This window comes from Coturnix japonica, chromosome 1 (assembly GCF_001577835.2).
Source record: "Coturnix japonica isolate 7356 chromosome 1, Coturnix japonica 2.1, whole genome shotgun sequence".
In the NCBI taxonomy this organism is placed as follows: Eukaryota; Metazoa; Chordata; class Aves; order Galliformes; family Phasianidae; genus Coturnix; species Coturnix japonica.
This window is the reverse complement of record NC_029516.1, coordinates 31,339,979-31,366,606: the sequence shown is the minus strand read 5'-3', so window position 1 is coordinate 31,366,606 and position 26,628 is coordinate 31,339,979. Positions and strand designations below refer to the sequence as shown.

At 39.4% G+C, this 26,628-nt stretch overlaps 1 protein-coding gene across 11 annotated transcripts in view; it reads left to right on the top strand.

The window, feature by feature from the left end:
- The window catches only part of GRIP1 (glutamate receptor interacting protein 1), a 275,417-nt gene that overhangs the window by 177,377 nt on the left and 71,412 nt on the right, over positions 1–26,628 (top strand). For 10 of the 11 annotated variants that reach the window (XM_015856447.2, XM_015856413.2, XM_032443426.1 and 7 more), the window contains exon 2: positions 6,929–7,009. The exons of the other annotated variant lie outside the window; for it this stretch is intronic. In XM_015856447.2, the coding sequence (XP_015711933.1) occupies positions 6,929–7,009 (81 nt within the window). The remainder of the gene's footprint in view (positions 1–6,928; positions 7,010–26,628) is intronic. 11 annotated transcript variants of the gene reach the window in all.

Sequence of the window (26,628 nt, the reverse complement as noted above, 5' to 3'; positions counted from 1 at the left end):
CTCTAGGGACACGTTTCCAGCAGTCTGCAGACATGGTGTGTTTTGGATGCCAGTTAGGAGACCAAGGATTTGCACTCAGGTATCTAAGCACAGGCTTAGGAAATTAACTGTAGACAAGCAAACTTAGAGGATATTTAGATCGTTTTTCAAGCCATCAGGCTTGATGAGGTGTTGTAAATATCTTTAGGAAATGGCTTCACGGTTATGAACAGTTACAGTACCCTACTCTTGCTTCTAGATTAAAACTGAGCTGCTAATATGATAAGAAATCGTATAATTCAGAAAAAAGATAATTAAATTTACATAAAGTATAATAAAATTGAATACATTTTCACTGTACAGGGATAACACAGTCATTCATTGGTTGCTATAGCTGTTAAAATTTAGTTTGTGGGAAAATGAAGGGGGTATTCGGTTAAATATAGGAAGGGAAATTACCAGAGCAGCAATAACTCATCCCTCTCATAATTCTATGCCACTAACAGAATCACTTGAAACCCTATGTTTTCTTAATAAAGAGTGCTGGAGTGCACTGAGCAGAGAGTTTGATTAGAAAGGATTAAGATTAAATACATTTATATTTGTCCTACTTAGAGCCTAGTTTGTTAATGACTGTTACATACAGCTCTCAGGAAATTTTCAGTATTTCTAAGCATTACATTGAAAAGTGGCATTGCCATTTGAAATATCCATTCTCATTGGAAGTGACTGAAGCCATAGCTGTGAAAGGAACTTGAAAAATCATTATTCCTCTGCACCAGTAGAAGAAATTAATGCTTTCTTTCATGGTCGGAGCTTCCGTAACAAGTCTGAAAGGATTAGCATACAGGCTAAGACGATTGTTGACATTTTGATGTTTTATGAAGCGTATGCATTAAAAATTTGTGCATTATAGTTCTACTGAAAGAACTTAGCCAATTTTCTCTCTTCTTGCAACTGTTAGTAGTCCATCCCACTTTGATGCAGCAGGAAGAACATCCTGGTAACCACGAACAATCCAGGTTGTTAATTTTGCTCTAGACTCTTGTATTATTTAAAAGCAAATCTTATAGAATGTTCTTGATTTACAGGAAAACACACTCCAACATACTTTTTTCTCGGTTGTTGTCAATAGCAGTTTCTAAGGATGAAGTTACGCCAAGCTAAAAACTTTCGTGCCAAATCTCCCATCAACAGCCAAAGGGAAATTCCCAGTACTCTCCCCTTCCCAGCAAATTTTGTTTGCTTTATCCTCTCAAGCATGTTCAACTTAGATCACACTTACACCTCAATGTGCTGTAAAACTTACCAGAGTTTTAGGACACATAATGACTTTGTATGCTTGAAGTATTTAAAAAAAGGTCTGAGTAGTATTATTCTTCATGTAATTCAGCTCTCAGATATCGTCCGTTAGCTTTCTCAAAGAATTTAGTGTTGATATTTCTCTTCTGACTGTGACTGGAAGCCACAGGGCAATGTGAATGGTAGAATTTGATAACTATATACCAGCTTCCCTTATGATATTCTTTTTTCCCTTCCCATTGCTGTAGATTTACCTGAAAATTATATTATTCAGAATTTTTAGCAGAACAGAGAAAATATGTTCAAGTATTTTTGCCAGAAACAAAGGTCTGCAATATAAGAGATGAGCTTATGTGAGATCGGAGGTGTTCTTAGAATGATCCTGGTGACTTTGCTTTCTATACCTTTATAGTGATTGGGCTACTGAGGGGATCTTGAGTTCAGATTTTCTCTGCTTCATCCAATTCAAGTCTCCAAATTGATTGTGGAAGAGCTTTAAATTTACTTCATATTACATACTTAAAACACTCATCAGGGGGAGAAAGGTGGAATGATACTGAAGCTGGGAATTTGGGTACTCATCTGTAAATGTGAGACTGAGATTTGAGTCACTGTTCCAACATCTGAGTTTAGAAGAATGATTCTGTGGATGCCCCTCAGATTTTAAACTTACAGGCATCAGTGGGTACGTGTTTATTTTTATCTGTGAAAGTTTCCAGCTGCAGAATGTGGGAATAACAAAGGATGCTGTAGCTCAGAATTTACCAGCTATCACAGGTACAATATTAAGCCAGAAATAATGCTTTTAGAGAGTGCTAATCTTATACCATTTAAAGGTGACATTTAGGTTGTGTTTCAGACATGTAAAGTATGGGAACGTATGATAATTTATGCTGCACAAGCAGGGTTTGTGTAAATCTGTTGCTTTTAATGAAGAATGCTCTTTATTCAGAAGTGGATATGGTAATTTCTTTATATGGAAGATTTGAGTGTGAATGTGACATTGCAGATCTAGGAATGCCTGAAGCAGTACGTGGGACGTTCGTGCTTTTAGTTTTTGATAAACAAATCTTCTCAAGGATGTTCTCTCAGCCATAATCATCATCTTTACAACTTGGTATGTCGCCATCCTCTGCATAGGTATGTGATTCACTACTAGCGTAGATGCCTGTTATCGTAAGGAGTGCAAGCAACAGCACACGCAGGCAATCCTACTCCTCCAGTACGCTGAGCAAGCTGAAGTTGTAGTGTACTTTCTTGTCAAGTCTTGGGTCTCACACTGATTGGAGATACTTAGGAAAGGAACAGTAAGGAGCATATATGCAGCATCTCAAATTTACGTGCTTGAGTTTGAAGTCTGCTTGAGAAACACTCAGTTAAACTTTAAAAAAAATTCTCCCTTGGCAAAGTACAGCTTATCCCATAATTAAACATAAATAAGAAAGCTTTTGAAAAATGAGAGTTATGTAGCACAGGATGTGGGCACGTTTTCTGGGTTCATGAGTTACCACTTGAACATGCCTCCTCCGATCCTCCAATTAGTTGTGAGACTGGCACAAGGGAGAGTGCTTGTAGCCTTTACAACTATAAACAGCATTCTTGTGTCAATAGCTTTCACAGCCCTCTTGAGGAACACGCAAATGTTCCAATGATCGTAAACCTCCTGATACACGGAATGCCTGGACTTAGCTCTTGAGGAAATATCTTTAGACTTTCCTAGTTCCCTCTTATGTGTCCCCAGTTGATACCGTTCAAAGGATATTAACCTGAATATAGCAAATATCTAAAGATTACGAATGGTCATTTTACTAGCGCAGTCCCAAGCACTTATACACTGGACAACACACACATATATCCTCTTTATAGGATTACATTGTTGTTGGTTTGCTAGAGTGTATAGAGCCCTTAGTCTTGGATAGAGGTCCCCCTGTGTAGTAGGAGTGATGCAGAATGATGTAAACAGGTCACAGCATGGTCCCTGACTCGAAGAATGAATCATTCAATTACAGAGAGAGATGCCAGCTGGTTAAAAACTGGCAGGAGAGTGCAAAGAGTTGTTTATCTGCCTCACAGGCAATAGGTAACAGCAATAGGCCTACAGAAGTAACTGCAAGCAGTGGAACTGCTTATCTATTCACTTGATCATTATCTTTGCAGTCTTTAATTAGCAGAACTGTGTGCAGAGCTTTGAAAGGGTGATATGCTAGACACTGTTACTTGTAGTTACTTGTAGTTGGAGCTGCTGTATTCATGAGGATGAGTGTAAAGAGAAACCAAACTGACGATTTCACTTTTCTGGTTCTGGATCTCAGTAACCAGAAGGCATTACAGCAGGAACTGGAGGAATTAGCACAGCAGGCAACTTGTTCACTATTGCACATTTACAACTACAGAAAATACACGAACTAGAAATTTTAGGGGAAAATGAGCTCACCTGCTAGCAGTATAAGAGGGTTTGTTTCCTTCAGTCACTAGGCAAAGAGATGTGCTGGCATAGCAGTCACCTTGATGTGACCGACTGACTACTAGAAATTGGTTACTCTGGGCTGTTCAATTCCTTAGCCAAAAGAAATTGGGAGAAGAAAAAAAAACAGTGATGTAATTAATGCAGTTCCAGGACTGTATCCACATAGCTATGCTGTTTGCAAGGTTGGAAGCACAAACCCCAGCATTGCAATTTCTGTAGGAGCCAGTAGGGGTGGGGAGCTCCCCATGTGCTGGCCCCAGCCAGGGCTATGGCATCCAGCAGAAAGGCTACTCAGCCTGAAGGTTTGTCACAGGCTACAGCCCTCTCCCCACTGGTGATCAGATTATTTTAGTACTAGTGGTGTAGCTAGCTAAGATTTATGCTTCTGAATGTATCCTATTTCCTCGTCCACTTTGTGTAGGTGGCTTCTTACATATATCTCACCTTTACCTAATTCCAAGTTGCTATCTCCCTCTAGGGCATGCTTCACACTCTTCTCCTTTACTTTTTTAGTGTATTGGCTCACTGGGTTGAGTTTCATCTCAAGGGAGTCTGTGCTGTAGAGGGTGATGCTGGAATCACAGAGCATTTGAAGAAAGCCCTCCAAGCAATGATACCAGGAGGTGTTTTTGCATGTTTGCAAAAATCTTCCCTGCCAAGGATGGTCCCCTCCAGCAGATGGGGCATAAGTTATGATTTGATTTGTAAACTCTTGTTGCCATACAAATAACTTTGCTAATGCAGACAAACAAATTTATCCTTTTTTGACAGTATGATGGTGTCTGGCATTTCAGGACTACCAGGGCTTTCTTGTCTCTTTACTGTATTCTCTTCTTTAGGATGGTATCTACTTGTGCATCTATATTTATAGTAATCTTCTGTCTCAAATAATGGCAGTGCTTGTATTCCTTCTTCAGTTAGTTGTATTTGTTTTCCTTTGTTTCTGCGACTTCTATTCAGTGATTTCTCATTATTTCACATTGTGATTTTGCTCTTAAACGGGCACTGAAAGATAATTTTTTCCTGTCTTTGGGACTTACAGCAAAGTGAAACTTCCCCACCCACCAGTGAGGCAATAACTCGTTGTTTTTCCTCTGTAATAATTGGACATATGTTGTGTTAATGGGGTTCAAAAGTTTATGAAGCAATCTCTTATGCCACTTTGTTTGCTGTGGAAATCTATAGACAGGTTAAAAAACGTAACTTAATTACATCCCTACAGTATCTAACAGTATATAAACCACAGAAATACCTGACAAGTTTTCAGTGCTAAACCTAAATGCCAGCACCCACAAATAAGGAGTCTGAGCTGTCTTTCATACTTGCCAGTTACTACATGCAAAATACAAGACTTTTTGTTCCTGCTGCCTTGCAAGTAATTTGAATGCACACTCATCTTCCCTCCCTGGTGCCATTAACCAGAAAGATTTGCAGGCTCGTCCTTCTTTCTGAACTTGGGATAACCACGTATACTCCCACTATAGAGCACTTTGGGGAAAATTCTATTCCAGCAAAAGATTGCAGCTGATTTATTCATTTACTCCTGACAAAGATTCAGTGGAAAAGGTCTTGTTGTGGACGTTCATCTCTCCTTTCTACCCTCTCTCCAATCTGATGAAAATAATGCAAATGTACAGATCTGAGTAGAAGAAAGCTGTTTGTTCCATGAGTTGATAGATTTTTTCATAGGGAGGACACGCATGCAAATAAGGCCCAAACATCATCACCATCCATCAGTTCCTCAGAAACTGTATTATGTTTCCTGTCCACTTTTTAACAGAAAAATGCATGTCTCGCAGTATCTGCTGTCACATTCACTGCCTGTGAATGAAGAATAATATGTGTGACACCTCAGTCACGTTATTGATGATCCCAATTTTTGGTATTGATAGGAGCTAGTTACGCTGTTCAGAGACCCTTAGCTTGAGTCCTAGCTCAGCTGTGCCTCTTCTGTGGCAGAAAAGAGATGATCCTGCTTCTTTAGAACCTCTTGTTCACTTCTTTCATTCTTTCTTTCCTTTTTCTTTCTAACTTCCATAAGGATATGTATATACTGCATATGCTACAATATTAGATTTTCCACTTATATGTCTGCCTTTTTCTTAACTTCTGTAGCTGTGTCTGCGCTAATATTCTTTCATTCTGCTGTACATCAGGTAGCTGACAGCTTTATTTTCTTCAAGCTTGTATTAACATGCAGTATAACCAAACCTGTTACTTTTTCTCCTTGTAACAATATAATCCCAAAGCAATGGCAGTTCATTTCCTGTAGAGAAAACAATGATATCTGTCTATTGAAATATTTCACCGGTATATGATCTTTGTTACTTGCTGCATTTATGTATGTCAACATACGTGGCCTTGCAAAAATGTTTTGCCTTTAAAATAAAACAAAAACCTCATTCAGCTTTCTTGTTTCTGTATCCACATTAATGCACATATTATAAACTTATTGGTCCATGAAGGAAAAATATTTGGCTGATGGTTTTCCTCATGGCCACTCTGGAGGGGGGATGCACAAGTGCCTCACCTCTGCCTCATGCTGCCTATAATAGACAGCTCATCTGCTTTGCCCACCAGCAGCAGCCTCTGATGTCTCCATGTTGACCAGCTGGAGAACAGAACCTCCTGCTTTGGCACAGGCTGCTACAGTGCTGTTCATCATGCTTCATTCAGACATGCTTGGTCTATTGGGCAACTGCTTTCTGATATTCTCTCCAATCAGTTGTTAGTATGAAAAATGAAGTGTCCCATGTCAGATCCCAAAAGAAAAGGAGGGCATCTCTACAGCCAGAATATTCAAAAGGTTCTGAAAATACTTCTGAATAGGGAAGGGCCTTCTCTCACTGAAGTCTTTGACACGTGAAGCTTCTTAACGTGAGGAAAATGAAAGTTTCTATATTTACTTCAAGACTGAAAAGGGCTTTGTATATCTAGGCTGTCATCAACAAACCATTGTCTCTGATCTGAGCTTTACCTCATCCTTTCAGCTCTGTTATTCAGAGCCATTATCTTTGAAGCTAGACATGGCATTGATTATTGAGTCAGAATTCAGAATATCCATCCTCATCTAGCTCTTGTACTCTTCACTGCTAGTTCGCAATAACTAGATTTTAAAAAATTCTGTTGTTTTTAGCACTGTATTTATCAGTAACTGCAACTTTGCTTGTTTCTGTTTAGATGAGAGTCCTTACACAAAGTCTGCAAACCAGACAAGGACACCTGATGGAGCACTGTCTGTGAGGAGACAGAGTATTCCAGGTAAGACTTGCTTTGCTTTTTATAACATGTGGTTTGTGAACAGCAAAGTAATACTAATCAAACTTAAACTCGTTATAAAAAGCAAATGAAGTATAAGTGCCAGTAAGTACTTTGTTAGGAAGGTTCCACTGGAACTGTAAGAGTTTACATGGTTAAATTCCCTGGGGCTTGCAGTATGAGGAACATCTCTGCATCTGCCCTTTGCAGCACATTTCACATGTTGATCGCAACAGTCCTTTCATCACAGGCCCTGAGAAATCTGTTCTTTTATATCTGTCTTCAGTGATGTAGGGAGTTTGGCTCATATTTCCAATCCTGAATGCTGTCAGAAGTCGAATCTGTGTGTGGTTTTGTGCCATACATACATCATCCTTGTGGATTCTGTCATACACTCACACAGAGCTGGAGCCACCAGATCAATGGGATATTCAAGCCTCTGTGTCTTTTAATTACTTCAAATGAGTCTGCACAATGTGCCCATGAACAGCAATATTATATGTACTGTGCAGGAATATAAGGGAGTTTTCACCTTAAGAAGAATTTAGGAATTGGCTAATGAAAACGAATGAACACTGACAAAGGTTGTGCACAGGCGGAATAACTGATGTTGCCATTCTCACCTCAAGAACAGTAGCCTCCAAATGGAAGGGAAGACATATGGCAACAGAAATCAGAAACTATAAGGTCATGTCACCCACCTTCTAATGAATAATAATCATATTCTGTGCACTCTGTGGCCTTATTATTGAACAAAGTCACACATACTTCTCAGAGGTTATAGATACAAGGGATGGAGCTCAGACTTCTATCATTTCCAGGCTCAGATCTCATCACAGTAACTGAATTGTTTCTGAAGGGCCAAAGTACAGATTGTACAGATGCCCTGTGTGCAAATGTAAGTGTACATGTGTGAGAGAGTTAGGAGAGTTGGATGACTTACTATTGCTCAAAATGAATATTTCTGACGTTCTTACGTTCTTAAAAGATTAACCTCATATTCTGGAATTGTAGTGTTTATGTGTATAATAGGAGGCTTTGACAAGACCTCATAGCAACCTTCTAGTACCTGAAAGGGGCCTGCAGGAAAGCCGGGATGGGACTTCTTACAAGGGCAGGTAGCAACAGGGCAGGGAAAATGGTTTTAAATTGGAAGAGGGTAGATTTAGATGTGATATCAGGGAGAAATTCCTTACTGCGAGGCTGGTGAGACACTGGCACAGGTTGCCCATTGAGGCTGTGGATGCCCCTTCCCTGCCGTCATTCAGGGCCAGGCTGGATGGGGCTGTGAGCAACCTGGTGTAGAGGGAGGTGTCCCTGTCTATAGCAGGAGAGTTGGAACTAGATGATCTTAAAGGTCCCTTCCAACTCAAACCATTCTATGATTCTGTGTGTGCTGTGTGTGTCAGTTACTTGAGAGAGGCGACACTGACAAGTGTTTGTTGAGATATACTGTTTGTCATTTTGTGTGTTCTTCTGTGTGTTTTTCACTTTTCAGTGTTGTGAAGATGTTTATATAAATGACATTGAGCTGATGCAATAATAAATAATAGCAATAATAATGTTTTCATGCCTTGATGAATTGCCATTCTAGCACAAGGAATATTGTGAATTTAGATGCATGAATACCTTTATAAAACTAAGCAGCATTTTGTGAAGTAACCAGTACTTAGGAGTTTAACTGAAAGTTTCTGGAAACATCCACTGAACTTTTATATCCCTTTTGACACTTAGAAAATTTGGCCTTCTAAATAGCATCTAATCTTACTTGTCTGTGAGCAGTTTATCCACACTGTTGGTTCTTTTGCCACAGATGCAGACACATCCCACCAAAGCATTCTGGTAGCAGGATGAGTACCAGTTGTACTCCCTAGTAACGTTAGGTTGAGACAGAAAGTATTGCAGCTGCTTTTGGTTTTGCTTGGGGTCGGGATCTGACTCCTGACAGTATGTAGGTCGGCTCTAAACAACTTTGGTAAGGGAAGGTGCTATACAATGACTCTGGTAAATTCTTCTAAACTTGGATGGAGAGATGTCAGCAGGAATTAATGTCAGTAATCCTTGCATGGAGGGTATATGCGATATGGAAAGCATTCAGTGCTATTTCCCCCAGACACCTGCCTGATTCAATATTACATTCCCAAGGTGTTTTTTTTTCTGGCTTGAGTCCTGGCAGTACCTTTGGCAACATAACTGTCCAAGTCACTTGATGTTCTGTCATTCCTGAGACACGGACTGCAGATGTCCTGCCCTATTCCCAAGGAATGTTCTGGTCATTACAGCCAGGAGAAATCTTCTTTTTTTTTCTTCTTTTTCTTAAGGTAAATTATCCTACCCTTTGGTTTGCACACATTTAAATATTCTGTGAGAAGATGCAAGCGAATATGTATTTCCAGGATATGTGATCTCAGTCTTCCAGTGTAGCACAAGATTGTGACATCTCCCTGTGCCTGCTGAAGGTTCCTTCTTGTAACATTTATATTCACTTAAGAGGATTCCAGTGCTGCTTCTTTTGGCCAGATATGAAAAAAAAGCAAGTCCTTTCATCACTGCGGGGTGTGAAACTGCTGTATTAGCTGTAAACCCCAATATGTTGTTTTTATCCTTGCCTGTGTAACTGTATTGAAAGAGCAATGTTGATGAGCAAAGACCAAATGCACAAAGAAGCAACGTAATTCTGTAGAGGTTACATGGATCTCAGACTTGGTTTATTTTACAGGAAAAAAAGAAGAAAGAAAGGTTGAAATAATCATTTTATAATTAAAGTCAAATGAGCACAAACTGTGAAATCAGTGCACTGAGTTTAATTCCTTTCATCCCCAGAAGCAGGGAATGGATTAAGCTTCTCTCTGGCACAGATCTGGCTCACTTAAGATGCAGAATACATTATTCATGTGATGAGGGTACATGTCATATTTATCATGTCTTCACATGGCAGAAAATCAACAAGCAACAGATCCATTCAAAGGGACTTACGGAATTGATGAAATTATAGTTAATTTAAATTATGGGCATTCATATGATTGCAGTTTGAGGCCTGGACTTAATCTTGCAAATGTGAAGGTGTTGTAATTATATATAAATGATTGTTCAAAACATTTTAGATTTGCCGTCAGGATTTCTTAATTGTAAAAGGAGGGCTTAAGTCAGCATCAACATGACAAGCAGTCTTGGCCAAAACAAGAAACAAATGTATTTTTTTCTCTGAACCTTGAAATTTAGACTTAACTGGTGTGCATAGTGTGGTCTGAAAGCAGTGCCTCCCATTTATTTCCATGGAAACTACAATGATACAAAGAGCATGATAACACTTACTTGATAGAGCAAATTCTCAGCTACAAAATGCTATTTGTCAGTGTTGTCATCACTGTTACTTTCAGAGCAACCCTCATGTAATGAACCTGTCTTGTTACTGTGCCTATATCACATGGGCAGTGGGGATTCATGCTGCACCTCACCCAGGAAACTATCACTGCCAGACTGGTGTTAGACACGTGAATACAAAGAATGTGTTTTTAACCTAATTGGTGAGACCTTTCCCTCAGTATCACAGATGCAGTTGGAAGCATCTGCCATTTAAAGATGAAGTATCTAGTGCTCTCATTGGCTGATATCTACATTTAGATGGCTGAAGGTTCCTGTGGATTCCTGAGCTACCACTGGTGTGCCAAAGGCTGAATGTGTGCTTGGCGCTGGGCAAGTTCAGGATCAATAGAGCTTGAATCAGGGATGTTTTTCCCTGTGGTTGCCTGCCACTGGTGAGAGCTTTATGTAGAGCATAAATATTCCAGCAGTAGTGATACAATGTCAAAAGCTGATGGCATTGTGAAAACATAAGCTAAAGATGAGCCTTTTTGGGGTGCTGAATGTGGGCAGGTCTGGAGAGGGCTTTTCCCATGCTGTCTGGACTGAAATCCAATGCCTTCTTATCTATTGAGACAAAATGGAGAAATCTGCCGACACTAATGCCGTGTAAATTGCTTGCTGAATTTGTCTCTTTTCAGTTCACTTGCTGAAACCCAGAGCAGAATCACACAGGCATGAAAATAATTACGTGTAAGAAAAAAAAGACACCATAAGTTTGAGGCTGATTAAAATATTTTGTAAAACCTGAAGCAGGAGGAGTTTTGGTTTTTAGCCCAATTCTGTAAGCGCTTCTTATTGATCCTAAGGAGTTTTTATTAGAAAAAAATGAAATGAATTTTGAAGAGCTGAAATGTTCTAACTTCTCTATGTTGTTGTTTTTTTTTTTCTGGTGGCTGAAACCATGAGAAGCTTTAGTTAAACTCTGCAAACGGTTTCGCTTGGGTCAAAAGAGTATTTTTAAGGGAAGAGCTTATTTTTGCCCCATCTATTTGACATTAGATTGGATAGATAGTCATTTTTACTTCTTGCATCTACTGATGCAGACTTCTGCACTATGGAAGAGTTCTAGAAGTGTGAAGTGTTCAGGGGCTCAGAACAGCCTTAGTACACGTTGTGCTCTGGGATGGCCATTGGAACTAAGTGAATCCAGAGTTAGGGCCTAGCTGGAAAAGCACAGCCCTAGGGCTCTCGCTCTCTATACAAAACTCCTGTTCAATGAATCGGCACCAAATAAGAGAGGACACAGTGGGGGTATTTCTCAAGCAGAGGAAGTTTCTGTTTTTCTGAGACAGAACAGCACAGCTGCCTGCCTCCTGCACTGCTTACACCCCCAGCCAGTGCTCCTTCATGTCTGAGCCCTCACCACGCTGCCTTTGATCCCACAAAGCCCTCATGTTCCAACTCAGCCAGCCTTGAGACCCCCGGAGCTGCTGCACCCACCCGCAGCTCACCCAGCATCCTCCTACCCCACAGCGATGTCTGCTCTGCTGAACAGGCAGATTGTTTTTATAGTGAGAGTACATACCAACCCTGCAGGAAAGTCCAACTGGGTGTTATAAAGTATTCCACTGATGTTTTCTCCACCATGGGAGCCCATGTTCCTCTCTGAGATATGATGATGATTATTAATCATTTGCATGTACGCAGTTGCACAGTTGCATTAACGGGTCGGTTGTTAAAGTAGGTCACTCTGCTCTGAAGGAAAATTGTCAAGACTTTGAAGCCTGAAACTAAACTGACCAGATTTTTCAGTTCCTTTGTACATACATGAGTAGTGCACCCTCTTGCCAGTGTACCTGATTCTTTGAAGCATGCTATATAGTACAGCTTTCCTATTTTGGTGCTGTGTTTGATCTCAAAAACAGAGCTCACCATCCAGCTGAAGGGGAAACACAGAATGGATATGCAGCCCTGGGTGAATCCACTGCTCCAGCTCTTCTATCTCCATTATTATCAGTCTTGCAGCCTCATTTTTGGTGACAGAATTTGAGTGTAAATATGAAATGTTAACAAACTTAATTTTGCTGTGTGCTGAATTGTGAACTACTGAGCTGGAATGGAGCACATGCAAGCAAAAAAATCATAAAATGCCTTGCAAGGATGATATTTACAGAGCTGCTACCAAAAAAAAAAAGAAAAGAAAATTATTGCATGATGTAGCATCCTCTGTAATGACTTAGAACACAAAATATTCCTAGGAGAAATAATGACATAATAAATTATTGTAGTAACAGCAGTAATTAACACCCTGGGAATTTTCAGCCTCTGTGATGTTCAGATATACAGTATGTGTTGCAGATGAAAGGAGCAACACAGTTTGCTCTGTCCATTGGCTCTGAACACATTCAGGTCCCATCATCTGTTGATAAAAACACAGAAGAATGCCATGTTCCTCCTCCCTGACCCCCAGCCTGCTGTGCAGCAAAATGTTCGCGTTGTGTCTCAGGCTATACCAAATGTGGCTCTCCTGAGGGATTTCTCTGCTGCCCTCAACCCATTAGCTCAGATGTAGGTCAGCTGGAAACCAAAGAATTTAAAAGACCTCAGGACTTTCCTTGGTATGGTTTTAGTTCTGTGGTAACACGCAGAAATATCAGTTTAACCCTGAAAACAAGAATACCTTGCTATGAGAAAAAAAAAATAATTGTGTTAAATTATATGTAATGCCAGGATCCCGTGTAGGTTAGATAGAGCCAGAACATGTGATACCTTTATGACTTGCTTGAGCTGCTAGTATAAAACTGCACTAGCTGAATATAATGTGTGAGTGTGGTACGCTACAATTTAAACAAGAAAAAGGTCTGTACAGTGTAATGTAATAGCAGAATAGACACTGTGTATTATTTTTCTTTTACAAGATAATCCTAGAAATAATACAGCAGTATAGAAAGAAGTACAGGGAGATAGGAGGAAATGAAAAAGAAATCCACATGGATTAAATAAAAAATTCAAACCTGTGATGTGATATGAGGATAAAAGTTTCATTAATACCATTGCTCAGGACAGAAAACGGCTCTCAGATTTTTCTGGCTGTAGCCCAGCTGTTGCAATCTGAGCCAGCTGCACGGTGACCAACAGAGGTGATGGACAGATAATCCATCTCCATTGGTGGAAGTTTTTCTACACGCAGACCCATCTCTAGAGTTTTGTTTTCCCCTGTGATTAACATGGCATTGACAAGACAGTGTGTGTTCCAAATCAGCTGTTCTCATGCCTACAGTTTACCCCATCCCATACTTTCTGTAGGTGCCCTCCAGGCTCCAGTGCCAGGGAAGCTGCAGTGATGTAAGTGATCCCGTCTGCTTTCTGATGCAGTTCTGCTATAGGCCCCTTGGAGAGGTTTGCCAAGGGACTGCCACCTTTTCCAGCAACATTGTGTAACTTACTCCCATCACCGTCCTCAGCCTCATCGCAAACCTGTCTTGCCTTTCACCTCAGGTTTCATAAGCACTCAGGTTTCACAGATGCAGCGTTATCTGCCTAATCCTTTGTTCCTTACCAGAATGTTAAGTAGTCTTCTGGCTAACTGGTTTTGTAGATAAAAAAGCACATTTTGCCTGAGGAAACAACCACAAATTCATCCCCTTCCTTTTTTGTAGTTCTCATTGTAGAAGAAAAAAAAGAGCTCATTACAGAAATAAAATCTGAAAGTAATGTACATGTGCATCTATGCATCAGAAAATGCAGAGGTAGGAAGTTGAAGTTTGCATCTACAAAAGTGCTTTTTCCTCCATTTGCATTTGTTTCATAGACACTTTTACTGTGTGCTTTTTTAAATCGGCACAGAAAGCTCAGCTTTGCCACCGGAGATATTCTTAACATTTAGAAACCCATTAATGATGACCTCTGTTGTCACAAATATTATGGTTAGCATTGTGGGTCATTTCCTAGGAGAAGCAAGTGCTCTGACCTGTGAAATGCAGATCACAGACTAGTGAGCTTTTCCGCACTTGAGGTGTTTATTATATCTGCAAAGTCATTTGCTGATTTTCATGTTTGATGTGAGACTGCAGTTGCTGTATCATTTATAGTCTTGCCCGTTCACTGAGTGTTTGTTTAACCTGCTGGAGGTTTATCAAATGGGCTGTGCAGCATCTGCAGAGCTACATCTCTTTTGCTTCTCCTTGCCGCTGGAAATTTCCGAATTTGCTTTTACATTTAATATTGAAAAAGAGATGATGTCTTCCTTGGCCCTCCTTCCTTCCACCAAAATAGTTTTGTTGGAATGGTTTCATATGCGTCGATCATGTAAATGTTTCATGCACGGATAAACCCAGAAGAAATCCTTCACAGAAAATAAAAAAAAGCCCACTGAGTTCTTACCTAAACAAGATTTCTGTTGATTTATTTATAAAATTTATTTACTGAGCAACAATTACATTACCACGCTAATGCTTCTCAATACTGAAAGGGATTAGAAGAGAGATCTAATTTCATTCATCTCATGATAAATGAGAAAGAAAGTGCAATAGTGGCAATAATGAGAAAAATGCACTTTTTGAAATATCCAGCTGATATGAAACTGTGATGGTGTCTGAGAAGATAAATATCTTCAGAATATTTGTGGTTTCATATAAATTTTGATTATGGGTGCAGTCAGTAACAGTTTTGTAGCTGATGGTACTGAACACCTTCATTTATGCATATTTGGGTTTAGTTGTATCTAATTTTACCAAGCTTCAGGCTTTCAAAATATAATTTACTTAATTATTCCTGCAGCAGTTTTTCTCAGCAATTTTTTTTAGCTACTTGTAGTATGACAAAGATAAAACCCAATACAGAGTCTCCAAAAACATTGTAAATAACTCTCACCACTCTTTACCTCTGTACATATACTATATGTGCACATTTGGGGGTAGAGATGGCAATTTTGATAGAGTAGTTCTATATTCAACAGATGTGTTTCTTCACCATCCTTTGCATGTGCTCTACTGTTAGTCATTAAGTCATATTAAATCAATAGATTATAGTCATATATTAAGTCAATAGAGTCATTAAGGTTTCAAAAGACCAGTAAGTTCATCTCATCCAACCTTCAGCCCAACACCACCGTGCCCACAAAACACGTGCCCACCACATTTCTATGTAACTTGAACACCTCCAGGGTCGTTGACTCCACGACCATTCTGGACAACCTGTGCCAACGCCTCACCTCTCCTTCTCCAACCTGAACCTCCCCTGCTGTAACTTGAGGCCCTTACCCATTTCTGACTGAAAATATGTTGGGAAGCTTCAGGGCATCTCCTGGGGTTGGGGGTGCCATCTCCTGGTGGTTTTCCTGCATGACTTCAGCTTGCTTCATGAATCCACACAGGAAAAGCATCCTTGTGATGCTTGACTTCATTCACTTCACTAAGAGGGTCGGTAATATCTGTTGAAAAATTTATTCTCCTTTAAAGGCTACAGTTGGAAGAGAAAGCAGGCTGAAGAAGCCTTGTGAGGAGGGAGAAACTAGGAAACGGTGAACGGATAGAAAGCCATGCGCTCCTTAATGCGCTCATGGTAAGAGGGGACAAGCCCAGTGAGATGTGTAACCATGTGCACAGGTGGCACACAGATGTGCACTCATGTACACATGATCACAGTCAGTGGCTGAACACAAGACACATCAATCCCAATAATTTCTGTTGTCCACCAAGAAGTTGTGAAACTTGACTTTGGCAGCCTCTTGTGGAACAGCCATTTGCAGATGCCAGTTTCTTTTGTTTAGGTAACTGAGTACCTAACGCTTGATACTGACTTCTTGAACACTGCTATATCTGCGTATGATAGCAAGGTTGGGGTTTTGAAGAGGAGCGGGAATGGAGGGGGGCTGTCTTAAGAAAAATAATATTATATGAAGAGAAAAGTCCATGAGGATGCTCAGCTTCCTCAATATATTCTAAATTTAGGAAATGTGTTAGAAACTTTTCATGCGCTATCATTTTCACTTAAGTAGAAATCTATTTAGATATTATCCTGTAAATTATTACCAACCCTGTCAATACTGCAAAAATGTGGGTTCAACAGAAAAACTGATTTCTACATCGTATGGTTTGAGACAATCCTCGTGGGTCATCACCAGACAGGGGGAGTAAGCAGCAAACCTCTGCATGCAGATGGAGTCACCAGATTGTAAAGGATTCAAACAAATTAATCAGCAAGAGTTTCACAAATAATTCCTACAAACACCAAAGAGCAGAGTAGCCTCCATTATCACAGTGCTAAATGTTGGCAAACTGACAGGACAGTATGGAACAGCCAAGCTCTCAGTCTCCTTTGCTTGCTTTCCAATACAGAAAAAGACTAGATGGTGTGTTTTCTGATCCAGCAGAGAGAAGTTGAGAATATTTTTTATCATTTTCATTTGTTAGGTTCTTTTATTGGTACACCATAGATATTTTGTCTCTTTAATGACATTCCTAGTTTATTTTCTGATTCCTCTTTACAGGATTTAATGTGTGCTTTTCATCTGTTTGTTTTTCTTTTTTTCTGAATCTCCCATTCAGTTTCTGCAGTGATTATAAATTCAGGGAATGGAGATAGCAAGGGGATAATATATCACCGACCAAGATAACAGCTTTGTGACGCCAAAATATACTATCCCAGATCCAGATAATAACTTGCTTTTTCTTTTTGACTGTATCAGTAACTCTCCTTGGGAAAGAAATGTAATGTTTTCCCTTTTTGCTTGTTTTTGTCACAGAATTCTGTGTCCATTTGGTTAGTGTGTTGTTTAATGTATTTCATGTCGATGGAGAAGTGATTGCTAATTTTCTTCTGTGCTAAATAACATATCCATGCTTTTTCTCCACTTGGTATCCAAAGATGATAATGTATTTTGATGCTTATGCATCGTCCTGATCACGAAGATATGCATTTATGCCTCATAGCGCAGAATATAGGAGTTGTACTTCCTGTTTTTGTAAGACTGAAGTTAATGATAGCATTGTTACAAACTAGGTTTTGTTTCTGCTGTATTTAAAAGTGCAGTGGTAAGGACAAAGCACTTATTCTTTCAGTTTATATCTTATCTTTATCCTTAGCTGTGAATTTAGGTGGAGTCAGTTGGGCAGAAGAGACCTTGGTGACCATCTATACAAAATATGTAACTTCTCTGAATTTACTTCTATTTCATCTTGTGTTTGAATTACACTTTGGAGGAACATCCATTCTACTGAAGTTGCTTGCGATCCGTCTTATCCTTCTGTGATCAATTAACCTCACTGCTTTTCTTTCCAGGTTGAATATGTGTAGTTTCTGCTTCCCCTCATTTGTGCTACAGTCATCTTTCACTGAAATTTAGTTCATCCTTTTAGGTACTTCATTATGAAATCACCTTTTAATCTTCCCCTTGTTAAAGTAAACAGATCATGCTTCTCCAATCTGCTGCTCCCAGGCATGTTTCCTTAACTATTTGAAGAAGTCTTTTCTGGTTCTTCTGCCCTCTCTTTGGTTATTAATATTCTCATCCTTTCAGAAGGAGATAAAGCGTCTGAGTGATAACTACTAAATACAAAAATGTCCTAAGGAATCTGTGTAAAACTGCTTTTTTATATAGTCATAGTTTGTATTATTCTGCCCAGTGGGGGCTTTGATCACCTGACAGGTCTCCCAAATCCTAATGTCTGCATTAATTTCATAATTAATTTACTGGCATGTATCTATTCACATCTCTTATATTACAGGAGTGGCAGACTTTATTAACTTCCTATGTGAAATACAAGGTAGTAGAATGCAGATGTTTATCTTCTTTATTTATTATCCTTGTCCAAATTCCATGTTCTTGGGAATCTACTGATGTCGTGTGGAGAAACACACGCAGGCTCTTCAGAAAAGTCTCACTTACTAACAAGCTGAAAAGAGTACAGAAAGAATACAGAAAGAAAAATAAAAGGAGTATTTTAATAGGAGAAAATAAGAATGAAGCTGAAATAGACAGTGCTTTCAATGCTTTTATCCACAGAAAACGCTGGTGGAAGGACAGTGAATATCAATCCAGGCAGGAACAAGTGCCGATTTTCAGTGCTGATTAATTTTATCAGTGAAGCAAATCAGGCCATCTTAATAGTTAACTGTGAGAAAGGATTCTGTCAAGACTTTCTTCCCATCTTAGAATGACATTGTGACCCCAAATACTTGTCAGATAAATGATACGGAAAATGAGCATTGACCTCAGTGGTAGTAAAAACCCAATGTTATAGAAAAGAGCATGACGTGCTGAAACTGAATTCTAGGTATCACTGTAAACCAGGAGTGTTCATATTTGATTATATACTGTGAATATGGATGCCAAGAGCATTGCTCTGTAAACAAAAGTGAAAAGTAAAAACTGATAAGAGGACACATAGGGAAATCCTGTCATGAAACCAAGACTGTAGCAGTGTAGACAAAATCTATATAAACTTTTCAGATTGGGTTATGATATATCATTATTCGTTTTGGAACTGAAAATTTAAAAAGGTAGCAAGTGTATTTGAATGTCATTAGGAACTTGTAGCCACAAAACCAGATGCCCAGTAAGGTGTTTCTGTAACTTTATGTTAAGGACGCTATGAACCTGTAATGAGTCCATTAAAATCCAGGAGTTTTATTCCTTAAACGCTAACTAAAGGTAATGGTGCAGCAGAGAGCAGATAGTGGATGGGAATGCAGTAAAAATCATGGAGCTTGACTTATTTAACCCCACACCACTGAAAATAATAGGCAAACTGTTTAAGTAAGCCAGCTGGGATATTAGCTGAACATGATTGTAATGAACAGTAGGATTCACTTTTCCTGGTCTGTACTAACAGTGCCTGGAGACTGAATATTTTTGACAAGCTGTGAGTACATTTTATTGTAACTGTTTTCTGTACAGAGAAAGTTGGAGCTGATTCTAGAACATTTTAGGTGCTGATCCAGTGCAAATTTCAATGCATTTGCAACGCTGAAAAAATAACTTTGACCAATAATTGAGACCTGGGGACCAGAAGACATCATGTCATGTATTCTTCCAATGCATATATATTTATAAAACACTGTAATATCTAAATGTTACCAGATATTCTTACCACATGGTGGCTGTTACATTGGCGGGTATCTTAAGTCCATTGTGAGCTGGAAGGAGTGGGAAGTTACGTGCAGGCTGCTTCTTATGTATAAGTTATCATCTATTGTGGTTCTTCACTCGGGAAGAACACACTGATTGCACTGACCTGTAGTAGTCTGAAAATCACCTACTCTAGACTTTGCTAAAACAAGGGGGGAAAGAATGAATGATACCCATACATGATTGCTGATCTTTCTGTCCCTTGTAATGAACTAATTACTGCATGCTTATGATTAAAAACAGATTCTAGCATGGCAGACGTTTTTGTTGGCATGAATCTGAGCCCCATAAGGTGCATTAAAATTGGCACGATGCACTGTAATTAACTGTGCTAAGGTAAATAATGTTGTCAAAATGGCGGAAACATGAAATGTGGCTGCACGCTTGTCATATGGTATCCTTCATATGTATGTCCAAACTGTAGCACAGGCTGTTGGTCTGGGATAAAACAAACTCTTAAATCTGAGTACCTGATGCAAGTTAAGGACTGGAGCCACATCCACAAGGATTTTTATATCTGTGAAATTTGAGTCTGTAATTAGACCTCTGGTCAGTTTATTTGACAGTAACTAATGAATTAAAAGAAAGCAAATTAAAGCATTTGTTATTGTCCAGGTGTTAATCTGACACAGAAAAAAAATACTCCTTCTCCCCCCCCCTTTTTTTTCTTCTATCCCTAACATTTAAATCATGGTGCTTTTTTTTTGCAATAAAGATGCTGGAAATGGATGTTAGGGAATCCAGCTATTTTAGGTTAATGCATTTGATGTTGTATCTGGATCATGCAAGCAATGTATGATTTATGCATTCATGATTGCCTTAGTCATGTGACTGAACCTACCACCATTTTGGAAAGCAATTGAGCAGTGCAGTAATAGAAAGAAAAAGATTTTGAGCACCAGTCTTCTCAGGTGAGGTAGTGACAATTGTGGCTGCTCAGTGCCTGATCACAGTCTAATACATACAATATTAATATGTGCTCATACGGTGCCCATTCGCTTTCTGTGATAATTGTGGTATACACTGGCAATTTAAACAAAGGATGAATTCACTTAGGTATATTCTTGCAGCTGTGCATTTTACTGTTTCACTGCAGTGATTTCCCCAGCAACCTTGACTATATAATAAGTTAGTTCATGCAAATGAATGCATCTGTCTTCATTCCTCTTTGCCATGAGTTCATTATGCATACATTAAACCTGGAGGAATAAGTTACAGAGATTGATTAGAGAGTTACGGAGAATAGGTTAGCAGCCAAGAAATGCCTGAATTATTCCTGGTTTGTTTGCTTTTTTTCCTATTGGCAAACATCTTTAACAGAAATAGTACATCCTTGTGGATTTAAATGCTTATTGGCAGCTAAAGTCATCAGTATTCCTGTGATTCAGCAAATTTTAATATAAGCCAGTAGCTTATTTTATAGTTCTTTAACTCTGGTTCTTTGGCTTTGACAGTATGTTTTCTTCGTACTGAGTGTCGAGTAAGTTAATGGTCCTTTTGTCACAGGCACTTCTTTCTATATAACACCAAATGAAAAGTTTCAGTGCCTCCTATTTGTCAGTAGTTGCTGCATACTAAATTCACCCCTCAGCCATTCCTACAACTTCAGTTTTGTATCAGAATGAAGTGTAGAGAAAAGATGAATCATTATCAGATCTCTTATAAAAATACTCAAAGCTGTGTATTTTTTCAGCCCATCTTTGAGCTACTGCTTTCCAAACATCAGTATTTCTGAGCTGTGCTTTTAACAGGGGTAGAGATTAAGCAGACCATCAACATGTCCTTGGCCACTGAGCACGAAGGGCTCAGTAGGAAGTGTCCACTAAGGTTGTCTAATCTTCCACATGGGGACCTAGATAAGCACTTTGTTGTGCTGTATCTCCCTCCACACAGAGTGGGAAGGTAGAGTGCACGTGTCATTCAGCTTTGACTGTCCTAAAAACAGGAACGTGGTCCCTAAAAACTTGAAGTGTCTTCTCATTAGTACTAGCAAATGTTGCACTGGCCCACTACTCCAAATGGCACCTTTGCTACAGGAAATTGCAGTCTCACGTGAAAATTATATACACGTGAAAATTCAGAATCTGTCACTGAGTGCTTGTGCAACCATTTATCCAAAAAAGGAATGACACTGCTACTATGTTCATTTCTGATCCTTGTGCTTCCATTTTACCATGACCATAATGAGGCTTGTGAAAAGTTTGGAAAATCAGCCCAATGAGGAGAGGCTAAGGAAGCTGGGGCTGTTTAGTCTGGGGAAAAGGAGGCTGAGAGGAGACTTCATCCCTCTCTTCCGGTATCTGAAAGGTGCTTACAGTGAAAGCGGGGCAAGTCTCTTCTCACTGGTGACAGGTGACAGGACGAGGGGAAATGGCCTCAAGTTGAGCTAGGTAAGCTTAGGTTGGATGATAGGAAACACTTCTTTACAGAAAGGGTAGTTAAACACTGGAATAGGCTCCCCAGGGAGGTGGTTGAGTCACCATCCCTGGGTGTGTTTAAGAGCCGTTTGGATGTGGTGCTCAGGGATATGATTTAGCAGAGGGTTGTTAGAGTTAGGGTACTATGGTTAGGCTGCAGTTGGACTTGATGATCTCTGAGGTCTTTTCCAACCTGAGTAATTCTATGGTTCTATGATTCTATGATAGAAGTGAGCTCAGCTCCATGTAAAAAAATAAAAAAATAAAAAAAAAATAAAAAAAAAAAAGAAAAGGAAAGTAAAACTGATATTACTTATTAACTATATGATGTTAAATTATGTATCACCTGTAGGCCATTACAGGCAACTCAGATTACCTTAAGTAAAAATAAATGGTGACTCGGATGGAAAAATGGGATGTAATGACACTTGCTAAAACTTACCTACTAGCCAGAGGTCAAGAGGATTTGAAACATTGAAAGAAGCTGGAAAACATGTCTTAAATGTCAAAAACCTAAGCAATGTGGGCAGCTCTTAATCTAAAATGGGAAGAAGATTAAAGAGTGATTTCATCCAAGTTTACGGTTATGTATCTTCAGGGATATTCTGAATGGTGGGAATATAATGAGAATGGTGAGAATATAATGAGATCTCGGGATTGGAGACTTATCTACTCAAATTCAAATAAAAATTACCAGTGTGCATAGCAAATTTTCCATCTTTCAAGTTGAGTTGGATATCTTGAAAGATACGCTGTAGCTGTGGATCTTACCATGTGATTCAATGATATTCTATTTCTCTGTTTGTGCCACTCAGGTGATCAAGGAGTGAGTTGTTCTCAGTGGCTCCTTCCTACCTTAAGATACACAAATGCAATTGGTCCTCTGAGCAATTCTGCGTGATCCATTTTGGTAACAGTAGAAAGCAGAGGAGCTGGGAAAGTCAGACTACTTTTATGGGCAATGCTGTCTCACTAGAAATGAACGCTGATTAGCATGAGTTCTCCCAGTGCTAATTTTTCAATATAAGAAATAGGAAGCTGGGAGTGAATTCATCAGAATTATGGGAAGAAAGTGAATAAATCAAAGTGTCACACCAGTGTCTGTGCTATTCTATACAGCAGCATTTCCAGTAGGAAAAGAGGAGAATTATTGAGACCCTCATCAAACTCAGGCAGAAATGTAGATAAAAGTAATGTTGTCGTGCAGTCCGTCCTTTCTTCATCAATTGCACCCAGCAGTGATGCACAAATGTGTTCGGGGAAGCACTTCAAAACATGGGCCATTCTTTTCTTTAAGATTTGGTTGCTTATAGCAGAAAGCAAAATTTTCAAGAAGAGCCAGGTGTTTTGTCTGCTTTGGGAGACACGTTTTAGGTAACTATGGATTTTAGATCCAGCTCAAAAGTACTTCCTACTTGTTTCAGGATAGTGTGGTCAGCAGCCCTAGGGAGGTGATCGCCCTCTGTGCTCAGCTCTGGTGAGGCCACACTTTGAGTACTGTGTTCAGTTTTGGGCCCCTCACTACAAGAAGAATTCTGAGGCCCTGCAGTGTGTCTAGAGAATGGGAACAGAGCTGTGAAGGGTCTGCAGCAGCTAAGGAAAACAGGGACTGTTTAGTCTTGAGATACCTCAGTGGAGACCTTATTGCTCTCTTACAGCTGTCTGAAAGGAGGTTGTGGTGGGGTGGGGATCGACCTCTTCTCTTCATTAACAGTGATAGGACAAGAGTTAATGGCTTTAAGTTGAACCAGGGGAGGTTCAGGTTGGATATTAGGGAAAAGTGTCTTCTCAGAAAGAGTGGGACGTGCATCCCAGGGAGGTGGTGTGGTCACTGTCTCTGGAGGTATTAAGAAATTAAAAAACACACAGATGCAGCACTGAGTGACATGAGTAGTGGGCATGGTGGTATTGGATTGACGGCCAGACTTAGAGGTCTCTTCCAACCTTAATGATTCTGTGACTCTACTCATTTCCTTCCCAAGCAAAAAAAAAAAAAAAAAAAAAAAAAGCTGACCTTGTGTGAAAGCAGAAAGATTTGATCTTTGGAAAGCCCTGAAATGTGTATTGAAGAGGTTGTTAAGGTTGAGACCATTAAGTCATTCATCACTGTATTTTTTGTGCAGAAGCCTCCATTGTTCTTGCTTCAGAAAGCTCTGCCTTGACAGCATGGTGGGCCTCAAGGTGGAACAGATCCTTACCAAAGATAAGGAAGTAGGTCACTGCAAAGGCTCAAGCAATGCAGGTGGCGATTGACATACACATTCATACACCCTCTCCCAAGGAATGCTGTCAACCAAAGTGTTAGAAATTCACAGCTAACTGAGAAGATAAATGTGCTGTAACTAGGATGCATCGTTGAGTGAATTTGCAGATCACACTGTGGTACAAGGTGGTGCTCTGTGCTCCTCTTTCTTGTAGGAGTTGCATATTGTGATTCCATTGAATCCGCGTCTTCTTAGAGAAATGCTTGAAAGTGTTTGTATTTCCTGGAGACAGATGTTCTAATGCTTAATAAATTTACCAATCATTTTTCCTCTAATTGAATTTTTCTGCCAAGATTTACTCAGGGATTATAGATTGTAATTCTGTTATTTTTACACTTAAGATTTAAGCATATCTTGCATTCTAAGTCCATTTTAATTAAAATACGTTGATTGTTCTTTTGTATACTTACAAGAATTCAAGCTTGTAATTTGATTCTTTACCTATAATAGGGGATTATAAAACTTTGATGTTTTATGTTTCCAGTTTCTTTCTAAGCAGATGTTCTGGACTGCATTGCATTCCACCTTTGCAGACATCTGCACAAATGCAGAGAACAAGGAGCACATGAGCAAAGAATGACAAAAAGATGCCTTAAAAATATGATCTCCTTCAAATGGCAGTTTTAAACATTTTTAATCTAGTAGTTCCAGCTATTAGAAGAATCAGATGACATCATTTATATTGAGATAACTCAGGTTAATGGTTTTGCATTCACAGTGTATTGACATGAAAACTGGATTTATGTGGTGCCATGCCACAATTTGCCATTTTTTGTGTTTTCTGACAAGTTTTTTACCACTCTTATATAAGAGAGTTGGTAGAGACTCTTCATCATCGTGTTTTTATCTGCTTTTATTTATTTATTTATTTATTTATTTATTTATTTATTTATTTATTCATTCATTCTTTTATTTATTTATTAAATGGAAATTGAGGTGTTTTAGCAGTTATTGACAGACAGTCAGGAAAAGGGCACCAAGGAGCAGAGTGTTCATCACCTGCTGACATACCTCTTGTCATACTGAGAGAAATACACCTACCCACAGGACGTGAAACACTGAGCAGAAGTGATGTCCCCAGGATAACAAACTGCTGTCTGTTTTGTAAGAATTGACTTTATCTTATGTGGCTTCTTATTAAGCTGTGAGATGCCTGCTGGAATGTAAGGTAAAATGTTTCCTCTGCAGAATTTCTGCTGACATATAGGGAAAATCCACACAAGGACAGCACTGACTGTATTTTCAACAGACTTACGGATTACTTATTGATTAGGTATGTCTTTTGGTAGGAAATGGTCAATAACAGCAAGCTTTACCTTCATTTTAGGTTAGGTTTTGTTTGTAATCTGTCCTGGCTGCACAGAGCAAACTCATTGGGTTGGTGGAGGATGCAGGAGCTTGACCTGATTGCATAGATTTTAGGCAGTTATATATCTGTTATCTGGAATAAAAGGAAAAGTTCTTCGGTTTTACTTTAATATGTAAATTAAGATATAAAACCGTAGGAATATATAAAATGGGTGATAAAATTTTGATTAAGTGTTCTCTTGGCTTTCAAATGTTGTTCTGGGAGAAATTATTTTCTGAATCCTAGTATTTAATCTTCTTTTTTTGTAGAAGTGAATGTGTTCCATATTCAGGAATCTCAGGAGTCAACTTATTTTCCACGCTTTTTATTCATTAAAACATGAGATTTACATACATCAAAATGCAGGAAATTACAAAATGTCTGATCGCATTTAAAACTCTTGGAGTTTCATTGTGAATGTGCCCTCCGTGAAGAAGAAACAATCTGACATAACATTTCTTGGATTTTCCTTACATGCAAGCTATTCTATTTACTCATCTTCTTACAGGGAGATTTACCCATTCTTGTATTTGAACACTTGCTTATCTTTGAAGTATTCTTGTCCCACACTGAGGATCCCTGTTGTCTCCTGGGTCGCAGCTTGCACCAGCTGACGTAACAGGGCACACACAATCACACTATTGCGGCATTCAAATGAGGAACAAAGGACAAAAAAACCAAGAGCATAATGTTTTCTTCCGAGTTCAGCCACTGTGTACGCTCCACCTTATAGGACTGGAGATCTATGCTAAGCTCTTTGGAGTGGAAACACATTTCCATGTTACGTCTGCATGCATGCACAAGTGTGCGTGCACGTTTGCACTCCTCATAATGAGCCCATCTCCAGGACGCGGTGGGATTCCCCAGCCCCGTGCCACAGGTAGGTGGACAACCTCAAAGCTGTGGGGACAGGTGTGTGCCCGGGGTCACCCACAGGGACACATGAAGCACTGGTGGTCCCGGGGCAGCCCCAGGGTCTCATCCCGTGCTCAGAGCCTGCTGGGAGCTGTGCTGCGTGGAGTGCTACTGCAATTGGTAGTGGTAGGAGAGGAGGAAGCTTGCAAGCATGTTTCTCAGACTGAAGTGTAAAATAGTATTGATTTGGGCTTTCTTTCTATAGGCTTGGAACTGTTTTCTGTCAGCTCGATTTCATTTTA